The sequence below is a fragment of the Gobio gobio genome, assembly GCF_949357685.1.
Source record: "Gobio gobio genome assembly, chromosome: 11".
NCBI classification, from domain to species: domain Eukaryota; kingdom Metazoa; phylum Chordata; class Actinopteri; order Cypriniformes; family Gobionidae; genus Gobio; species Gobio gobio.
This window is the reverse complement of record NC_137104.1, coordinates 127,587-149,246: the sequence shown is the minus strand read 5'-3', so window position 1 is coordinate 149,246 and position 21,660 is coordinate 127,587. Positions and strand designations below refer to the sequence as shown.

Genomic DNA, 21,660 nt, shown 5'->3' with positions numbered 1-21,660 from the left:
ATAACTTCTTTAACTGTGTATTTGCATTAGAGAGGCACCGATTGACCGAATCGGCCGATTTTTTTTTATTTATTTATTTTTTTTCGCATGCTCGGCCGATCACTCACGTTTTCCCGAATTGAGACGGCATACACATACAGAACTGTCCAATTGTCCTTCAGTTTTGAACGTCAATGGTTGAGAATGAAAACGCCGGTTGTGTAACCACATACTGGATCCGTGCATGCGCTCTTAAAGTGACCACTCTAATATTCCTGCTGATGTCTGTCATGGGTCTTTACATTGGGGCAGTTGTAGCACAATAGCTTATGCAGCACAACCCATATTGGCAGGTCACAGTTGTGGAAAAAAACGGAATCGGCCAAGAAAATTGCAATCAGTGCATCTCTAATTTGTGTAAATATTGGTACAATAAACCATTGCATTGTAAAGTGTCTGCATGTGTAATTACGCTGCTGACCTTAAACTGAGCCGGGATACAGCCTCACAAGCATCCATTCAGTCTGGTGAGACACTAAATATTTAACTATATTACTTTATATTACATTCTTTTGTATTATTTTTAGGGCCGTAATCAACCAAAGAAAGTCTTGTTCGACTGAAGTCCTGAAATTTTCAACTAAAAATGACGTTAGGAAAAAAACGTTAAATTAATTAGCTGCGCAGTACTTGGTGGCCTTGTTGTCTGCCTAAATGAATTATAAATAAACATAAACTAGTCGGCTATTTGCAGTATATTAAATAGTTTTTGATTATTTTGCGCTGAAGTGAGTCTGACAGCATTGCATCACGTGCACCTGCGCAAAGCCTATGACTTCCGAAAATATAGTACTATTGTCAACTAGTGATATCATCACAAGAACTTTTGAGGAATATGCAACATAATTTAGACAATTGTTTTTGTCATAAGTTGGCCTATTATAAAAACTGACACACTATTTCAGCCGCTCAGCAACACGGCTGAGACACGAATAGACTATTAACTTAAAGCTTTTACTCTTAAACACAAAAGGCACGTCCACTTTAATAAAAAAAGGAATATTTATTAAACAAGATAGATCAAGAGCAGAAACTAAATAAAGTGCATAACTGAAAAATAAAGCATATGCTCAACTAATACAAACAGCGCATCGGGCTCCAAATAAAAAACGTTGAAATATGGCAATTCTGATATGTTCATAGCCTACTCAAAACAGACGGAGCGACCTAACGCAGACGAGTTAGCTTACCGCTTCTAGCTGATATGACGGCTGCTCTGAAAACAATTAGTGCTTTCCACCTGATGAAATGAACAGGGCAAAAAATCAACCAGAGTTTTGGTCGAGCCACACGCATCGACTAATAATCGACTTAACGACTGGGAGATTACAGCACTAATTATTTTCCTGTTACCGTTGTGAAGCTGCTCTGAAACATCTTCATTGTAAAAAGCGCAATATAAATAAATGTGACTTTACTTGAGAGATTTGCACAATTTGTACACCGTCTGTACCTTTGAATCAAAGGCTGTATTTACTAATGCAAGCGTGATCCGTGTGTTGGAGCTCATGCTCATGGGATGATCCGTGTGTTGGAGCACATGCTCATGGGATGATCCGTGTGTTGGAGCACATGCTCATGGGATGATCCGTGTGTTGGAGCTCATGCTCATGGGATGATCCGTGTGTTGGAGCTCATGCTCATGGGATGATCCGTGTGTTGGAGCACATGCTCATGGGATGATCCGTGTGTTGGAGCTCATGCTCCTGGGATGATCCGTGTGTTGGAGCACATGCTCATGGGATGATCCGTGTGTTGGAGCTCATGCTCATGGGATGATCTGTGTGTTGGAGCTCATGCTCGTGGGATGATCCGTGTGTTGGAGCTCATGCTCATGGGATGATCCGTGTGTTGGAGCTCATGCTCATGGGATGATCCGTGTGTTAGAGCTCATGCTCATGAGATGATCCGTGTGTTAGAGCTCATGCTCATGAGATGATCCGTGTGTTGGAGCACATGCTCATGGGATGATCCGTGTGTTGGAGCACATGCTCATGGGATGATCCGTGTGTTGGAGCACATGCTCATGGGATGATCCGTGTGTTAGAGCTCATGCTCATGAGATGATCCGTGTGTTGGAGCTCATGCTCATGGGATGATCCGTGTGTTGGAGCTCATGCTCATGGGATGATCCGTGTGTTGGAGCACATGCTCATGGGATGATCCGTGTGTTGGAGCTCATGCTCGTGGGATGATCCGTGTGTTGGAGCACATGCTCATGGGATGATCCGTGTGTTGGAGCTCATGCTCATGGGATGATCCGTGTGTCGGAGCTCATGCTCATGGGATGATCCGTGTGTTGGAGCTCATGCTCATGGGATGATCCGTGTGTTGGAGCTAATGGGATGATCCGTGTGTTGGAGCTCATGCTCATGGGATGATCCGTGTGTTGGAGCTCATGCTCATGGGATGATCCGTGTGTTGGAGCTCATGGGATGATCCGTGTGTTGGAGCTCATGCTCATGGGATGATCCGTGTGTTGGAGCTCATGCTCATGGGATGATCCGTGTGTTGGAGCTCATGCTCATGGGATGATCCGTGTGTTGGAGCTAATGGGATGATCCGTGTGTTGGAGCTCATGCTCATGGGATGATCCGTGTGTTGGAGCTCATGCTCATGGGATGATCCGTGTGTTGGAGCTAATGGGATGATCCGTGTGTTGGAGCTCATGCTCATGGGATGATCCGTGTGTTGGAGCTCATGCTCATGGGATGATCCGTGTGTTGGAGCACATGCTCATGGGATGATCCGTGTGTTGGAGCTCATGCTCATGGGATGATCCGTGTGTTGGAGCACATGCTCATGGGATGATCCGTGTGTTGGAGCTCATGCTCATGGGATGATCCGTGTGTTGGAGCTCATGCTCATGGGATGATCCGTGTGTTGAAGCTCATGCTCATGGGATGATCCGTGTGTTGGAGCTCATGCTCATGGGATGATCCGTGTGTTGGAGCTCATGCTCATGGGATGATCCGTGTGTTGGAGCTCATGCTCATGGGATGATCCGTGTGTTGGAGCTCATGCTCATGGGATGATCCGTGTGTTGGAGCTCATGCTCATGGGATGATCCGTGTGTTGGAGCACATGCTCATGGGATGATCCGTGTGTTGGAGCTCATGCTAACAGATGCTGTGTTCAGGCTTTCTCTAGTTTGGCTGAAGCTGCGTACGAGGCCACAGATGCGGCGGATGATCAGGAGGAGCCCAGCACATACTGTCTCTCCTCTTCCTTTGAGCTCATCGTGCAGAAACTGCTGGAGACCACAGACAGGTAAACCATGAGCTCACAAATGTTCATTAAAGGGTTAGTTCACCCAAAAATGTAAATTGCTGCTCTGAAAGGCCTCCATTGGCTCAATGCACTTTAGAGCGGTTCAGAGTGTTATGAATCAGTGAGTCGATTCAGCGGTTTGGATCGCCAAATTTCAGCAGTTTGGCAGTTTGACACGCGATCCGAATCATGATTCGACTCACTGATTCATAACACTCTGAACCGCTGATTCGACTCACTGATTCATAACGCTCTGAACCGCTGAATCGACTCACTGATTCATAACACACTAAACCGCTGAATCGACTCACTGATTCATAACACTCTGAACCGCTGAATCGACTCACTGATTCATAACGCTCTGAACCGCTGAATCGACTCACTGATTCATAACGCTTCGAAGCTTCATGAGGCCGTGTTTTGAAATCGTCATCACTATATAAGTCGTTATTTAGGGTTTTTTTGCGCACAGAAACTATTCTCGTCTTCATAAAGTTATTGTAGAGCCGCTGTAGTGAGATGGACTTTGTAACTTTAGTCTTTAGTGTCTTTTAAGGGTCTTGAGAGTGTAAAGTTGAGCCAATGGAGCCTTTCAGAGCATCAGCTTTACACTAAAATATCTTCATTTGTGTCTGAAGATGAACGGAGGTCTGACGGGTGTCCAACCACATGAGGCTCAGTCATTAATGACACAATTTACATTTTTGGGTGAACTAACTCTTTAACTTGGCCACATGTAGCGTGTAAAATAACTGTTTTCTTTCAGTAAGGGTTTGTGAAATGAAGTGCATAAGTTCATACCCCATCTTGTACCATAAACCGTTAAGACTAGTCTTACAAGTTAGACATACATTTTTTTTCTTTAAGACTGTTCATCATTTTTTTAAATGAGTTACATAAAACATGGCCTATTTTGATACGATAAGACTGAATGCCACTTGCCGAACTGCTGGTGGCTCATACTAGATCTTAACATAATGGCTTAGTTTATGCAACTGGCCCAATTCAATTATTAGACTAAATTAATTTATACAGTGAATTTTACATGCAGTGTTATTTTACATTTGATTATTTTATTAATTTTCTGTACCCAAAAACTATTATTTGAAAGCTCTGTTTTTAATTTTTCATCATTAATCTTTGCTCTGTTTTCTAAATAGTAAATGTCTAAATTCTTGCTGCTGATGGTGCTCACATCATCATTTGAGAGATCTGCTCATAAACCCTTTCACACCCGTTTCCAGCTGTATTGAGCGCTATAAATGCATCCTAACCCCTGGTGTGAGAGGCCAGTCATTAAGCTGATGGGTGATCTCCACATGAGGGATGCTTCACCAGTCTTCTCTCTGTTGGCAGGCCAGATGGGCATCAGAATAACCTGCGCAGTGCTGCTTACGAGGCTCTGATGGAGATCGTGAAGAACAGTGCCAAGGACTGTTACCCAGCGGTGCAGAAGACCACACTGGTCATCATGGAGCGGCTGCAGCAGGTCCTGCAGATGGAGGTGAGCAAACCACTGATGCTCACTGGGGTTAGAGGGTTAGACACGCGCCACATGAGTTCCTTTCTCAAGCTTGCAATCCGCTTCTGGTTTTCCGTCCCTGAACCCTGTCCGTAGGGTTAACATCAAATATCAGTAACATCAACAGTTAAAATTAACATGCACATAAGATCTGATTATAAATATATTTCATATATTTTGATACAAATATTTCTACCCCCTGTATTGTCTTTCAAACTTTATGATGCCAAGGACCCCTAAATATGAGGGACCCCTTCCTAAAATCCATCTATTTTTATGTACAAAAAAACATTTAAACTGTTAGATAACTAGTAAGTGTGACATTATAAATACAACAAATTGTTTCCCAACTTAAATTGGCTATTCATGTTGGATGTATAACCCTGAAGAAGAATATTTTCAATTAAAAATTATTTGTATAAGCAACTCTCACAGTAAATGTATCTAAGCAGCCTATAGGAAGTGTGTTTATAAAACTGCTTTACGACGTGAGTGAGATAAAGGGGACAATAGAGAGAGAAACTCTCTGGAAAGATACAAAGCAAACATATACAGTTCTGAAATATATACGGCAAGAAAGGCGAGAAACCTTTAGAAATGAAACTGTTAGAATATTCGGTAGACTTTATCCATTTTTGCTTTATCTTTTTATACTCTGAAATTTTCTGTGGACCCCTTAGAACCTTCTGGAGTTTCAAACCCCTGGTCTAAAGGGTTGCACTAAAAGGTTGATTTATTGGGATTTAAGAATCCATATCAGTTCATCAAAGAGAATAGATTAGAATCAGGACATCAGTATTGTGTGTGTGTGTGTGTGAGATGTTTAGACACGACTGCTTTATTTTCAGAACATATCCAGCTGTGTATGAAGTTGGCTGTTGTTTTGAGTTGATGTAATTGGATCTGTTTTGTCCAGTCTCACATCCAGAGCACGTCAGACAGGATCCAGTTCAATGACCTGCAGTCGCTCCTGTGTGCCACCCTTCAGGTCAGACCCTTGTGACCTCCTGACCTCTGACCTTGAGTTGGTGTGTGTTCTGTGTCTGTGCTCAGCTCTCTTGTGCTTCCACAGAATGTCTTGCGGAAGGTGCAGCATCAGGACGCTCTGCAGATCTCAGATGTGGTGATGGCGTCTCTGCTGCGCATGTTCCAGAGCACGGCCGGCTCTGGGGGCGTTCAGGAGGACGCGCTCATGGCCGTCAGCACTTTGGTGGAAGGTGAGGAGGCCTTAGGGCATCCCAGAGCGGGCCAGGGCCCGGCGCATAAAGCTTTTCCCTCAAGTAGGAGACTTAAGGGCCGATTTCCCCTTACCTAAGAGAATAACTTAAAGGGTTAGTTCAGCCAAAAATATAAACTCTGTCATTAATTCCTCACCCTCATGTGGTTGGACACCCGTCAGACCTCCGTTCATCTTCAGACACAAATGAAGATATTTTAGTGTAAAGCTGATGCTGAGAAAGGCTTCAGATTGGCCTCCATTGGCATTCAGTACATTTACACTCACAAGACCCATAAAAGGCACTCAAAACGTCGTTACAAAGTCCATCTCACCACAGCGGCTCTACAATAATTTTACGATGCGACGACAATAGTTTTTGTGTGCAAAAAAAAATCTAAATAACGCCTTTATCCAGCTTGTTCTTGTCTTCCGTGTGTGTCTCCACGACGCATGCGTGAGAATATGAGCAGATCCGGCGTTCGGACACATGACCCAGAAGAGATTTGTTTACACGCAGAGGAAGACGCGCGTATCTCAGCTGTTGAATTCTACACTGATCGTGCTTTAGGTCTCGGCGTAGAGCTCAAAATGGGGTTAAAGTGAGCATTTCATGGATTCCTGAACGCCGGATCTGCTCATATTGTGTCATTAATTAAGAAGAGGTTGGATAGTTATTTCGATTTTTTTTGCGCACAAAAACTATTGTCGTCGCTTCGTAAAATTATTGTAGAGCCACTGTGGTGAGATGGACTTTGTAACGACGTTTTTTGGGCCTTTTATGGGTCTTGTGAGTGTAAATGTACTGAATGCCAATGGAGGCCTATCTGAAGCCTTTCTCAGCATCAGCTTTACACTAAAATATCTTCATTTGTGTCTGAAGATGAACGGAGGTCTGACGGGTGTCCAACCACATGAGGCTCAGTCATTCATGACACCATTTACATTTTTGGCTGAACTAACCCTTTAAGGGGCGATTTCCCCTTACCTAAGAGAATAACTTAAAGGGTGTTGCATATCATCTCTTAAACGGTTCTAAGGGAAACATTGAAGTGTCACGACAGCGATCCTGGATTTACTATAAAGTCTTGTTGCCATAGATACGCAAAACACTAATGCTGCGTTCACACCAAACGTGAATAGAGCGTCAAATTCGCGTCTAGTCAGGGTTCCCACTCGTCCTGGAAAATTGATGACAAATTTTTCCAGTGGAAAATTAGAGAAAATGTCTTGGTTGTCTGGTAAAATTATTTAAAAAAGTTACTACTTTAGCCGAGTATAGAGTTTATTGCTGGCCCAAACAATTAGCGCTAGTTGCAGAAAGCACATGAGTTCTGAGTTAGATGCGTATGAGTAGTATTTATGAATAATGATGTTTAGTCTTGTGTTGCCACTTGCAGCCGTTAGCTAATGCTAATGCTATAACCGCTCAAATATATGCAGTGAATGTGAACTTGTAAGCTGCTACCTAATCACATAATTTTGATATAGTCACATTTGTGTGTTATAAAGTCAGAAATTCTGACCTTTTCTTCACAATTGACTTTTTTGCGCAGTTGTGAGTTTATATCTTGCAAGTCTGACTTCTTTTCTCAGAATTGTGAGATCTAAACTGCAATTGCAAGTTATAAAGTCCAATTCTGAGGAAAAAAGAATTGCGACAATTTTCGCGTTTATATCACAAATATGTAAACTCGCAATTGCGAGAGTCAGAATAGTGAGATAAAAAGTCACCATTACCTTTTCTTTCTATTCTGTGCTGTAAACAAGCTTCCATAGTCATAATGTATGATTAATAGCTCATATTGAAAAATGCTGGATTGTTAAGTAATGGCATTAAACTGTTCGGCTTTTAAAGACTTGGAAAGCAATATTTGGCATGATCCTTGTCTTTTATTCCTGCCGTAGTAAAATGTCCTGGAAAAGGGTTGCTGAAAAGAGTGGGAACGCTGCTAGTTTGACGCTTGAACTTTGAATGCATTCGAGCGTCTAAAGCGAGATGGACACGCGTATAAGCAAGAGTTTGAAGAGAAATTGACGCGCGTCCTTTTGCGCTTTTCACAGTTTGGTTGTGTGCGGCCGCGAAATTGAAAAATACTTCTGTTATTGTGTCAGGAAATGTAGTTTTAAGAGTTGTTCAGTCGGGAATGTAGTTTAAAGCTCAAATCTGCAAAAAACAGAAATTTATTAAAAAAAACAGCCTCACCTCAGCTAGTCCTCCTGACTTTAGCCGCTGGTAAACTAGACATGTTTAAATCCACAATCTATAGCTTCGGTTCTATTATATAACGTCAAACGTCTTCTTTAATTCTGTGAGTTTTTCTTCATCAGAAATGTATGTCTGCTAGTGTTCAGTGTCAGTGGTTGCGATGTGTGATGGTCAAACTGGTTTCTTTCATCGCTAAGATGCGGGTTCTCCCGATCCCTAAAAACTCTTCTTGGCACATAATGATCTTCAGCTGGTTCAGCCCTGTCTTCTTATTTTTGTCCGCGTTACTCTTAAGGTTACGATTTCCAAACCTTAAGTTATACTGGGAAATGACCGTTAAGGGGTTTTATGCAACGCTTAACGCCTTTTAAAGGATTACTGTAGTGAAAAAAACAGCATTTAAGGGGAATTCTAAGTGTTTGACGTTTCACTTAAAGAAACCCTTAAGGTTTTTTTTTCTGCAACACCCTTAGGTTTAAGGGAAACATTAGGGCGAACTTAAGGGAAAATTACACTTAAGGTGCTTTATCCAACCGGGCACTGGAGCTTTAGGGCTCTAGCTGGACTAAGTGGACACTGCTAAATACTGGCATACATTCTCTGGTGTTATTTCCACCTTGTTTCCATTCCTATTCTTATCACAACTCATTCCCGTTCGCTCGAGCTGCACAACATGGCTTCTGTTTGACTCTTGACCAATACAAGGTGATGTAGAATGTGATAAAATAAGCCACCAGTGGGAATGGGAGACTCATTAGAGTTCCTTCAGGACTAAAGCTTCACATGAGGTGCTCAGACAGGCTTTATTCAGAGTCTCGTTACAGCTGTCAATGATGCTGAATGAACTTTCTCCTTCCCTATCCAGTCTTGGGCAGTGATTTCTTGAAATACATGGAAGCCTTCAAGCCGTTCCTGGTCATCGGGCTGAAGAATTACGCTGAATATCAGGTAAAGCTTGTGCAGATCTGCAGTGTGTGATGGTGGTTCCTCCTGCTGCTCTGAGCTCGGGCCGCTCAGGATTTTGCATTATCACAGAGAAAGCGAGTCTACTTCACCCAGTGTGTGCCGACCCTGAGGTCACCCGTGGCCACACTGGACATTGCGGGACTCTACAGCTCATACACTAAAGGCAATGCAGTGGCTTCCACGTTTGTGGATGATTTACACCACCCAAACCATCACATTTTAAAATATAACCTGTAGCTTCATATACTGAATGTGAGAGTTGACGTAATTAGCTGCTGTGATTTATGGTATGGTAGGCTGTGTTAAATGGCCTGGGCGATGTTCAGTTGTTTGAGAGGACTCAAGTGTGTGTGTGTGTGTGCGCGCGCAGGTGTGTCTGGCTGCGGTGGGGCTGGTGTGTGATCTCTGTCGAGCGCTGATGGCCAATATCCTGCCTTACTGTGATGAAATCATGCAACTGCTGCTGGAGAACCTGGGAGTAAGTAATAGCCATTTCCTTAAGTGTGTGTGTGTGTGTGTGTGTGTGTGCCCCTGAAATCACACATCTGTGCAGCGAGTGGTTTTGTGAGACTACTCTATAATATGTGACACACCCCAAGTCGCTCCTGGTCAAAACTGCATTGAGGGAAATAATAAAGATAAGCTCGCACATTTTCACTGCCCTCACTCAATATCCTTTAAATTAGTGCTAGATTTTAGTAGCTTGATATAAATGAACAGGTTCCCGCAGGGTCTTAAATTGTTAAAGGTTAATTTTCCTACGTCCATTTACCGTAATTGCTCATTGAAATGCTCGCGCAGCGCTTTAGTGTGTTTATTCTGGGCTGTTGTAGTTCTTTCTTGCCAGAGGAGAACTGCCCCCCCGACTGAGCCTGGTTTCCCCAAGGTTTATTTTCCTCCATTCTGCTCCTGATACAAAGAAGACCAACATGCATCTTATATTACAGCCAATCAGCTTTCATGTTATATGCGCGAGTCTCTTGCGGATTGTAGCACAGACACATCAAACGGATTGTATTCTTCAGCTTCAGTTCTCCAGTTCCGCCATCGTGAAAGCGAAGACGAATCTTTCTCACCTGCCATCTCACATAATGACCAAATACAAGTATGATATGCCTGATGGCACTAAAAAGAGTTAAAGGGTTAGTTGACCCAAAACTGTAAATGGTGTCATTAATGACTGAGCCTCATGTGGTTGGACACCCGTCAGACCTCCGTTCATCTTCAGACACAAATGAAGATATTTTAGTGTAAATCTGATGCTCTGAAAGGCCTCCATTGGCTCAACTTTACACTCTCAAGACCCTTAAAAGACACTAAAGACTAAAGTTACAAAGTCCATCTCACTACAGCGGCTCTACAATAACTTTATGAAGACGAGAATAGTTTCTGTGCGCAAAAAAACCCTAAATAACGACTTATATAGAGATGACGATTTCAAAATACGGCCTCATGAAGCTTCAGAGCGTTATGAATCAGTGAGTCGATTCAGCGGTTCAGAGCGTTATGAATCGGTGAGTCGAATGATGATTCGGATCGCCTGTCAAACCGCCAAACTGCTGAAATTTGCGATTCAAACTGCTGAATCGACTCACTGAACACCCATTACACACAAATACGATTAAATACACACAAATACGATTAAATACACACCCTTTACACACAAATACGATTAAATACACACAAATACGATTAAATACACACCCTTTACACACAAATACGATTAAATACACACAAATACGATTAAATACACACAAATACGATTAAATACACACCCTTTACACACAAATACGATTAAATACACACAAATACGATTAAATACACACAAATACGATTAAATACACACCCTTTACACACAAATACGATTAAATACACACAAATACGATTAAATACACACAAATACGATTAAATACACACCCTTTACACACAAATACGATTAAATACACACAAATACGATTAAATACACACAAATACGATTAAATACACACCCTTTACACACAAATACGATTAAATACACACAAATACGATTAAATACACACAAATACGATTAAATACACACAAATACGATTAAATACACACCCTTTACTTGATTACTTTGAGTACTCTTTACGTATATTAAGCGATTGGTTATTGATGTGGTTTACTTGTAAGATTTTGGTCATATTTCCCACCCTAAGCGATCATGTTATTAAAGCTAGATCGCACACCACTGGGCCGTTTATGGTCATGTGTGACTATTGTGCATCTAACATATGGTAAATGTGGCATCCTAATTATGGAAAAAAAAAAACATGCATATTTCTGAAAATGGCCACCACAAAATGATGAGATTTTTTTTTTTAAATATATATTATTATTTTCAATCCTGGTGAGATTGAGCTATGAGGAAGTGTAAGTTTACTAATACTAATAAATTAATTATTTTGCTTTGCAAGTAGTCGTGATTCTGCATTTTCTTTTTTTTATTGCATGATATAGGTCTTAAATTTAATTCTGGTCTTAAGGTCTTAAATTTGTTTTGGTGAAACCCTGGATGATTAATCTGTCCTCATCTCTAGTGTTCAGCTTGTCTGGGTTTCAGTAGACTAGTGTAAATGTGATGTTTCTTCATTCCTTTGGCCAGATTACAGATGTCCTCACAAATAACAGCTGAAACTTAACCCAGGCCTCACTCATGCAATAAGAAATCAAATGTGGTCGGTTGTGAAGTTGAATTGACCGGTTTCTGAAGCCCTGTAGTAGTTTAATGTGCAGAATGTGTGCTTTACAGTAATGCTGTAACGTGTGTTTGCAGAACGAGAATGTGCACAGGTCTGTGAAACCCCAGATCCTGTCAGTCTTTGGAGATATTGCTCTCGCCATTGGAGGAGAATTCAAGAAGTACCTGGACATAGTGCTGGACACACTGCAGCAGGCCTCACAGGCCCAGGTGGACAAGGTAACGCCACAGTCAGTTATACAGCAAACTCACAGGTTATATCAGTGTCTGAAATGCTGAAGTTGGCCCTTTCCTGAGCTAAACCCTTAATCGGCCCTTGGGCTCCAGCTGACCCCACTGGACATTTCCTACATTTTTAAAAAAAGTGTTCCTTCATCTCAGGGCCATGAGACTCTGTGACTTTCCCTAAATAATCCATCTAAACATGCACAAAAAATCTGGCCTTGATTTGGTTGTTCTAAAGGTGTGTAAAAATTTTTTTTACCGTTTAAGTCCCTCGGGGTCAGATTGACCCCACATTGAAAATGAAAGGGAAAGTGTAAAAACATTTTGTCACTTTTTTTGTCATTGTTTTTACTAAATCCAGTATAAATCTGAAAATTTCTACATTTATATCAAGGTCTGGTCCTAGAGCATAAACACAAAGTAGAACGAACTTTCTATCTCATACTAACAAATACTAGAGCACAAATGCAACATGGAACAATCATGAGAAAGAGCGAGAAAAGGGCAAATAAAAGAAAAAGAAAGATGAAAGGCAGCTTAACTCTTGCATAACTTCCCTCTGGACCTCTAGTGGATAATGTGGTCATTGCTCTCTCTCTCTTTAACTATAATTCCTAAAGTTTTTCCACAAACCTACAGATGGCGGTATCCCTAACACATAGAGCAATGTCCAAAAACTATTTATATTTATTTTTAATTTCATAAAAAATAACTTTTAATGAGCCACGTTAAGTATTGGTGCAGTAAATAGGTAAAAAACTACCAAATACCCACAAAAACACAGCATAAATGTATATTTGAGAAGTAAAGAGTAAAAAAAATGATATATAGTTTCCCATGTAAAAAAATGATATTTCCTTATGCAATCGCTCTGTAAAAGTCTGGGGTCCATCTGAGCCCAAGGGCCTCAAACGTAAACCCTGAGGGAGGATTAAGGGTTAAACTGTGAGATTAACTGAAGCGGATGCTTTGGTTCCAGACGGACTATGATATGGTGGACTATTTGAATGAGCTGAGAGAAGGCTGTCTGGAAGCTTACACTGGGATCATCCAGGGCTTGAAAGGAGACCAGGAGAATGTACACCGTGAGTTTAGCCTGATGTCCTCTTCAGTTGCCACATGTCTCAGAGAGTGATGTTTACACCATGTGTGTGTGTCCTCATCTGTGCAGCCGATGTGATGCTGGTACAGCCTCGAGTCGAGTTTATCTTGTCTTTCATTCACCACATCGCTGAGGATGATGACCGCTCTGACGGGGTCATTGCCAACGCTGTAGGCCTCATAGGGTAAGCACTTCCTGTTTGACTAACCCTGTTTTTCCACTGACTCTGACGGATCAGGGTTCACACTCGTCCTGGAAAATTGGAGAATGTAAAATGTCCTGGAAAATCTTTGTCTGGGAAAAAGTTATTTCTTTAGCCGAGTATAAAGAGTTTATCGCTGGCCCAAACAATTAGCGCTAGCTGCAGAAAGCACATGTTCAGGAATGCTGAGCTTGAGGCGTGCGAGTTGTATTTTGAATAATGATGTTTAATAGCTAATGCTATAACTGCTCAAATGTACGCAGTGAATGTTAACTCGTAAGCTGCTACCTAATCACATCATTTTGATAGTCACATTTGTGTGTTATAAACTCGCAATTCTGACCTTTTCTTCACAATTGACTTTTTTGCGCAGTTGCGAGTTTATATCTTGCACTTCTGACGACTTTTCTCAGAATTGTGAGATCTAAACTGCAATTGCAAGTTATAAAGTCCAATTCTGAGGAAAAAAGAATTGCGACCAATTTTCGCGTTTTATATCACAAATATGTAAACTCGCAATTGCGAGAGTCAGAATAGTGAGATAAAAAGTCACCATTACCTTTTCTTTCTATTCTGTGCTGTAAACAAGCTTCCATAGTCATAATGTATGATTAATAGCTCATATTGAAAAATGCTGGATTGTTAAGTAATGGCAATAAACTGTTCGGCTTTTAAAGACTTGGAAAGCAATATTTGGCATGATCCTTGTCTTTTATTCCTGCCGTAGTAAAATTGAAAATGTCCTGGAAAATGGTTGCTGAAAAACAGTGGGAACCCTGCGGATATTCACTGGCCCGCTAAAAACAATGTTATTGACCAATGTAACCTTGTGTTCATGATGTGACGCTTCACAATTCTCAATTTTAATAGCGGAGCAAAAACTACTAGCCTAAAACAGTTTTAATATTTAAATTGTGTAACGTATAGCGGGTCTGTTGCTTGAAGCTAGCTCAACAAACTCTGAGTTTAGAGTAGGGTTAGAGTTGATAAATCCAACCTGGTTTAGATCAAGTTCAACGCTCTCAAAGCTTGGTGAAAACGTTCTGTCAACTCAGGTTTAATCCAGAGTTTATGATTATTTCATGCACCTGAAAGTGACACGTGCGGCAAACAGCCAATCACAGCGTCCGTTTGATTCACTTCTCTTGTGAAGGTTGAGAGATCGTTTTGAAAATTATCATGAGATTTAAATGCGTTCACAAAGCAGGAATATCTGACTATATCAAAACATGATGTCAATCAGAGAAATACGCCTAATAATTATAGATTCCCAAAGAGCTCAAATGAGTACACGTTGTTTAAAATAATTATGAATGCTTGCATTATATTAATATTTGGCTACTTGTCAATTAATATAAAATTATATCAATTAAAAGTAATTATAATGTATATAATATAATAATTAGCACCAAAAGATGAGCAATTTTGCACTATAAACTGCTTTAATTTGGAACGAGAGATACAGGGGGTGTGGCTTTGTTGCATCTTTACTTGCAGCTGATTGGTCCAGTTTGGGTTTGCAATCTCTATCCCAGAATAACGCCTGCCCCAGAGCAGGTTAGCCGTGTAGTGTAAGTTACCATGGTGATGATAACCAATACACCTTCTTGAGCCCGAAAAACCAGAGTTTACTCAAACTAATCTCGAAGTTACCTGGGTTTACCTAAACCGGCTCTGAGGAACAGTAAAGCTGTGTATTCCTCCAGCTCAATCTTCTGATGCTGCATGGCATCAGTCAGAAGTCTATTAGCGAAAGGGCTTTTCTCCCTGTTTACTTCAAACCCAGAGTTGGACCGGTTTATTGGGCCTGTTTCTTCTGTTGCTCTAGTGCAGGTTTCCTCAAACTCAGTCCTGGAGGGTTTAGCTCCAGCCCTGATCTAGCACACCTGATCCTGATGCCTTGATTCGCTTGCTCAGGTGTGTTAGATCAGGGCTGGAGCTAAACTCTGCAGGACTGAGATGGAGGAAACCTGCTCAAGTGTGTCATGAAGTTGACTCTGTTCTCTCTCTTCCTCCTCTAAAGTGACCTGTGTACAACCTTTGGGAAAGATGTGATGAAGCTGGTGGAGGTTCGACCTCAGATCAACGATCTGCTGACTGAAGGCCGGAGGTCCAAGATCACCAAGACCAAGACTTTAGCCACATGGGCCACGAAGGAGCTCCGCAAGCTGAAGAGCCAAGCTTGGTATGTGACGCTTCTCTCGCCTGTACACGCGTGTTAAAGCTTCTCTCGCCTGTACATGCGTGTTAAAGCTTCTCTCGCCTGTACACGCGTGTTAAAGCTTCTCTCGCCTGTACATGCGTGTTAAAGCTTCTCTCGCCTGTACATGCGTGTTAAAGCTTCTCTCGCCTGTACACGCGTGTTAAAGCTTCTCTCGCCTGTACATGCGTGTTAAAGCTTCTCTCGCCTGTACACGCGTGTTAAAGCTTCTCTCGCCTGTACACGCGTGTTAAAGCTTCTCTCGCCTGTACATGCGTGTTAAAGCTTCTCTCGCCTGTACACGCGTGTTAAAGCTTCTCTCGCCTGTACATGCGTGTTAAAGCTTCTCTCGCCTGTACATGCGTGTTAAAGCTTCTCTCGCCTGTACACGCGTGTTAAAGCTTCTCTCGCCTGTACATGCGTGTTAAAGCTTCTCTCGCCTGTACACGCGTGTTAAAGCTTCTCTCGCCTGTACATGCGTGTTAAAGCTTCTCTCGCCTGTACACGCGTGTTAAAGCTTCTCTCGCCTGTACACGCGTGTTAAAGCTTCTCTCGCCTGTACACGCGTGTTAAAGCTTCTCTCGCCTGTACACGCGTGTTAAAGCTTCTCTCGCCTGTACACGCGTGTTAAAGCTTCTCTCGCCTGTACACGCGTGTTAAAGCTTCTCTCGCCTGTACACGCGTGTTAAAGCTTCTCTCGCCTGTACACGCGTGTTAAAGCTTCTCTCGCCTGTACACGCGTGTTAAAGCTTCTCTCGCCTGTACACGCGTGTTAAAGCTTCTCTCGCCTGTACACGCGTGTTAAAGCTTCTCTCGCCTGTACACGCGTGTTAAAGCTTCTCTCGCCTGTACTCGCGTGTTAAAGCTTCTCTCGCCTGTACACGCGTGTTAAAGCTTCTCTCGCCTGTACACGCGTGTTAAAGCTTCTCTCGCCTGTACATGCGTGTTAAAGCTTCTCTCGCCTGTACACGCGTGTTAAAGCTTCTCTCGCCTGTACACGCGTGTTAAAGCTTCTCTCGCCTGTACACGCGTGTTAAAGCTTCTCTCGCCTGTACACGCGTGTTAAAGCTTCTCTCGCCTGTACACGCGTGTTAAAGCTTCTCTCGCCTGTACACGCGTGTTAAAGCTTCTCTCGCCTGTACACGCGTGTTAAAGCTTCTCTCGCCTGTACACGCGTGTTAAAGCTTCTCTCGCCTGTACACGCGTGTTAAAGCTTCTCTCGCCTGTACTCGCGTGTTAAAGCTTCTCTCGCCTGTACACGCGTGTTAAAGCTTCTCTCGCCTGTACACGCGTGTTAAAGCTTCTCTCGCCTGTACACGCGTGTTAAAGCTTCTCTCGCCGGTACTCGCGTGTTAAAGCTTCTCTCGCCTGTACACGCGTGTTAAAGCTTCTCTCGCCTGTACACGCGTGTTAAAGCTTCTCTCGCCTGTACACGCGTGTTAAAGCTTCTCTCGCCTGTACACGCGTGTTAAAGCTTCTCTCGCCTGTACACGCGTGTTAAAGCTTCTCTCGCCTGTACACGCGTGTTAAAGCTTCTCTCGCCTGTACACGCGTGTTAAAGCTTCTCTCGCCGGTACTCGCGTGTTAAAGCTTCTCTCGCCGGTACACGCGTGTTAAAGCTTCTCTCGCCTGTACACGCGTGTTAAAGCTTCTCTCGCCGGTACTCGCGTGTTAAAGCTTCTCTCGCCTGTACACGCGTGTTAAAGCTTCTCTCGCCTGTACACGCGTGTTAAAGCTTCTCTCGCCTGTACACGCGTGTTAAAGCTTCTCTCGCCTGTACACGCGTGTTAAAGCTTCTCTCGCCTGTACACGCGTGTTAAAGCTTCTCTCGCCTGTACACGCGTGTTAAAGCTTCTCTCGCCGGTACTCGCGTGTTAAAGCTTCTCTCGCCTGTACACGCGTGTTAAAGCTTCTCTCGCCTGTACACGCGTGTTAAAGCTTCTCTCGCCGGTACTCGCGTGTTAAAGCTTCTCTCGCCTGTACACGCGTGTTAAAGCTTCTCTCGCCTGTACACGCGTGTTAAAGCTTCTGTGTGTCCTCATGACTGCTGAGAGTCACAGGGCATTCAGGCCTGTTCACACCAACTGGAGAGATTCGGCTGCTTTATCTGCTCAGACCAATGCAGAAGCCGCTTCATCTCTATAGCCGTCCTTCCCTTAGTCTCATTATTATTGCTATGACTACTTCTCATTATTTCCTCGTTAAGCTCTTCTTAAAGGGATAGTTCACCCAAAAACGAAAATGTGATGTTTTTCTGCTTACCCCTAAGGCATCCAAGATGTAGGGGTGTTCGTTTCTTCAGTAGAACACAAATGAAGATTTTTAACTCAACCGTTGCTGTGTGTCACTCATATAATGCTTGTCAATGGGGTCTAATTCTATTAGAGTAAAAAAAACATGGACAGACACGTTACGTTACGATACGTTAGTGTTGCGCTTACGTTAGTGTTGCGCTTACGTTAGTGTTTCGCTTGCGTTAGTGTTTCGCTTACGTTAGTGTTGCGCTTACGTTAGTGTTGCGCTTACGTTAGTGTTGCGCTTGCGTTAGTGTTGCGCTTGCGTTAGTGTTGCGCTTGCGTTAGTGTTGCGCTTGCGTTAGTGTTGCGCTTGCGTTAGTGTTGCGCTTGCGTTAGTGTTTCGCTTGCGTTAGTGTTTCGCTTACGTTAGTGTTGCGCTTACGTTAGTGTTGCGCTTACGTTAGTGTTGCGCTTACGTTAGTGTTGCGCTTACGTTAGTGTTGCGCTTACGTTAGTGTTGCGCTTACGTTAGTGTTGCGCTTACGTTAGTGTTGCGCTTACGTTAGTGTTGCGCTTACGTTAGTGTTTCGCTTACGTTAGTGTTGCGCTTACGTTAGTGTTGCGCTTACGTTAGTGTTGGGCTTACGTTAGTGTTTCGCTTACGTTAGTGTTGGGCTTACGTTAGTGTTTCGCTTACGTTAGTGTTGCGCTTACGTTAGTGTTGCGCTTACGTTAGTGTTGCGCTTACGTTAGTGTTTCGCTTACGTTAGTGTTTCGCTTACGTTAGTGTTGCGCTTACGTTAGTGTTTCGCTTACGTTAGTGTTGCGCTTGCGTTAGTGTTTCGCTTACGTTAGTGTTGGGCTTACGTTAGTGTGACGTTTACGTTAGTGTTGCGCTTACGTTAGTGTTGCGCTTACGTTAGTGTTGCGCTTACGTTAGTGTTGCGCTTACGTTAGTGTTTCGCTTACGTTAGTGTTTCGCTTACGTTAGTGTTTCGCTTACGTTAGTGTTGCGCTTACGTTAGTGTGACGTTTACGTTAGTGTTGGGCTTACGTTAGTGTTGCGCTTACGTTAGTGTTGCGCTTACGTTAGTGTGACGTTTACGTTAGTGTGACGTTTACGTTAGTGTTGCGCTTACGTTAGTGTTGCGCTTACGTTAGTGTGACGTTTACGTTAGTGTTGGGCTTACGTTAGTGTGACGTTTACGTTAGTGTTGCGCTGAACAGGCCTGGAGAAGCTCAGTTGTGAAGCTCATCTATCGTTTGCTCCTCAAGCTCGTCTCAGGTCGTGTTCTCTGTTGTTCTCTTCTTGTTCTCAGATTTACTGGCTGTGGAAATTCTACCAAGAATAATGGAAATCAAACCCACTGAGGTTTCTTCTGTCTTTTACACTTAGAAGTGGAAGCAGAAGTGCCGTGTGCGCTGAGAGGATGAGTGTCTGAGAGTGAGAGCGAGTGCGAGCGAGTGAGAGACATCACACCACCTTCAGAGTTCAGTCCAGCAGAGACTCAGTGACCTTCACCTCTTCATGTGCAGAACATGTGTCTCTGACCCCACCAAAACTAACATTGAAAATCATCCTGTACACACTTGTGTTTGAGAAGCTAGTGCATCATCAGCTGAAGGACGGACGTTTGGTTCCTTGCCCTATTTCACAATTCATTGGTCAGAAGATGCGCGAAGGAAAAGCTGCTGCTGGAGTTAATGATGGCGTGACTGGAGTGTGTGTGTGTGAGTGACCAGAGGGGGCGCTGTTTCCACATCCCCTCTGCCTATTTCAACCAATAATAAATAAACATGATAAATATCTTCTGTGAGATGCACTTATGTAAACGCAGGCGGGCGTCCGGCTCAGGGACGGGCGACTCTCGGGTGATCTGGCGCTGGCGCTCGTCCTGCTTTCTCTAACTCAATTGCTGCCGTATATTTCCCCCCCCTTCCCTTTTTTTTTTTTTTTTTTAAGAAGATAAATAGCTGGATCTCGGATTAGTGTGGATGGAAGGGAAGAGCGGCGCTCCGTGTTCAAGGGTACAGGATTACACACTTCCTACTTTATTCTCCTTTGTTTTGCAGGAAAATGAGTGCCAAATCCATGTGGATCCCAGTGGACTTGAGCTTAATATGTTAACATGTAGAAGATGCAAAATAAACATGTCAACGATGTCACGGTTATTTGCATTGATGTGCTTTGGTTGTAATTTTTTTTTTTTTTTTTTTTTATTGGTTTCTTGCGGCACTTAATTGGATTCATTCACCGAGCTTTTAAAAAGAGACAATGGACAGAATCAGACATTTGTATGAGGTTATATTTTTCCATTGATATGAAAATAAAGTTAAATTAAACCTTCCTGTTTGTTCTTCTGATGAATCTTCAGTGGATCGTCTGCTGGAGGAATGGAGGAGGGGATTGTGGGTAACCTGAGGGGTGTCTTCTCTTTTATCCGTGTGTGTGTGTGTGTGTTCTGAGATGCTTCACGAAGTTCTGCAGACTGGGAGTAATGGAAGCACTGGCCGAGGATCTGCCTTCACTGAAGTGTGTGTGACTCTGAGGTCCAACAACAGATCCCGGGACTTGATGGAGGTCACATGACTGAGCCTGGTTTCTCCAAGGTTTATTTTCCTCCATTCTGCTCCTGATGGGGTTTGGGTTTTCTTGCCACTGTTTCCTCTGGCTTGGTTTGCTCAGTTGGAGACACTACATGTTCAACTAAATATCCAAATAAATCTAATTATTAAACTAAATTAACCATATAAACTAATCCGTAAACTAAATTAACCATATAAACTAATATCAGGGGAGTCCAAACTTTTTAAAGGGGGCCAGATTCGATGTTGTGGACATACCTGGGGGCCGGTCCCTTTTCTATTTTATTTATATATATATATATATAGTTTCTTGGAAATATGACAAAAGCTATTTAACATTTAATATCTGTAAAACTTTCATCAACTGAAAGGTTTTAATGGGTGAAATTTAAATATTACTGAGTTAGAATATTCTTTCTCTATTCTTAGAGAAATTTATTCTCTAATAACTATTTATTCTTATTTAAGAATTCTTAAATAGTTCTATTCTTATTTAAATTTAATAAGTGCACTATTTAGACCACAGGTAAAAGCACACTACAAAAAATACTTTTCTTTCTTGGTATTTCTGTCTTTTTTCCAGTCCAAATATCTAAAAATTATTAAATCAAGATGCTTTTACTAAGGAAAATTACATATTTGTTCTTGATTCCTGGGGGGAAAAATCAAAATTAATTGAGTTTTAGCTTGAAACTATTTTTTTAAACTAATTATTTGCCAATGGATTAGAAAAATACTCTTGTTTCTGTTTGGGACAGAAACAAGATTCCAAACAGTAACATTATATATTATAATAATATTATTATATATAAAACCGATATATTTGCTTGTTTTAACTAAAAACTTACTTCAATTTCATTGTATTTTCTAAAAAATCTAATGTAATTGAACTTGTCTAGTAAATTCATCTTGATTTAAGAATTTTTAGATAGATTTATACTAGAAACAATACAAAAATACTAAATGACAGCATTTTTTGCAGTGCACAAGGCAAAAAGTAAAATAAAAATATTTCTATATCTACAATGGCTGTAATGTATTTAGTCTATAAACATATAAATACAAATGCACAAAACAGCAAGTTTATGACAAAAATAGTCTGCAATTTGCAATTCCCCTTTATTAGGGAAAGCTTTGAAACTTGAGGCTTGTTGATGGGCTGTAGAT

General features: G+C 42.1%; 1 protein-coding gene across 2 annotated transcripts in view; it reads left to right on the top strand.

Moving 5' to 3' along the window:
- Nucleotides 1–20,265, top strand: part of kpnb1 (karyopherin (importin) beta 1) — a 34,098-nt gene extending 13,833 nt beyond the window's left edge. The window contains exons 12-22 of one of the 2 annotated variants that reach the window (XM_079830068.1): nucleotides 3,179–3,309; nucleotides 4,666–4,813; nucleotides 5,748–5,819; nucleotides 5,904–6,048; nucleotides 9,122–9,204; nucleotides 9,593–9,700; nucleotides 12,017–12,160; nucleotides 13,146–13,251; nucleotides 13,338–13,452; nucleotides 15,494–15,655; nucleotides 19,227–20,265. In XM_079830068.1, the coding sequence (XP_079686194.1) occupies nucleotides 3,179–3,309; nucleotides 4,666–4,813; nucleotides 5,748–5,819; nucleotides 5,904–6,048; nucleotides 9,122–9,204; nucleotides 9,593–9,700; nucleotides 12,017–12,160; nucleotides 13,146–13,251; nucleotides 13,338–13,452; nucleotides 15,494–15,655; nucleotide 19,227 (1,215 nt within the window). In that variant the 3' untranslated portion in view covers nucleotides 19,228–20,265. The remainder of the gene's footprint in view (nucleotides 1–3,178; nucleotides 3,310–4,665; nucleotides 4,814–5,747; nucleotides 5,820–5,903; nucleotides 6,049–9,121; nucleotides 9,205–9,592; nucleotides 9,701–12,016; nucleotides 12,161–13,145; nucleotides 13,252–13,337; nucleotides 13,453–15,493; nucleotides 15,656–19,226) is intronic. The other variant, XM_079830069.1, reaches the window with a different exon arrangement.
- Nucleotides 20,266–21,660: the final 1,395 nt, after the last annotated feature.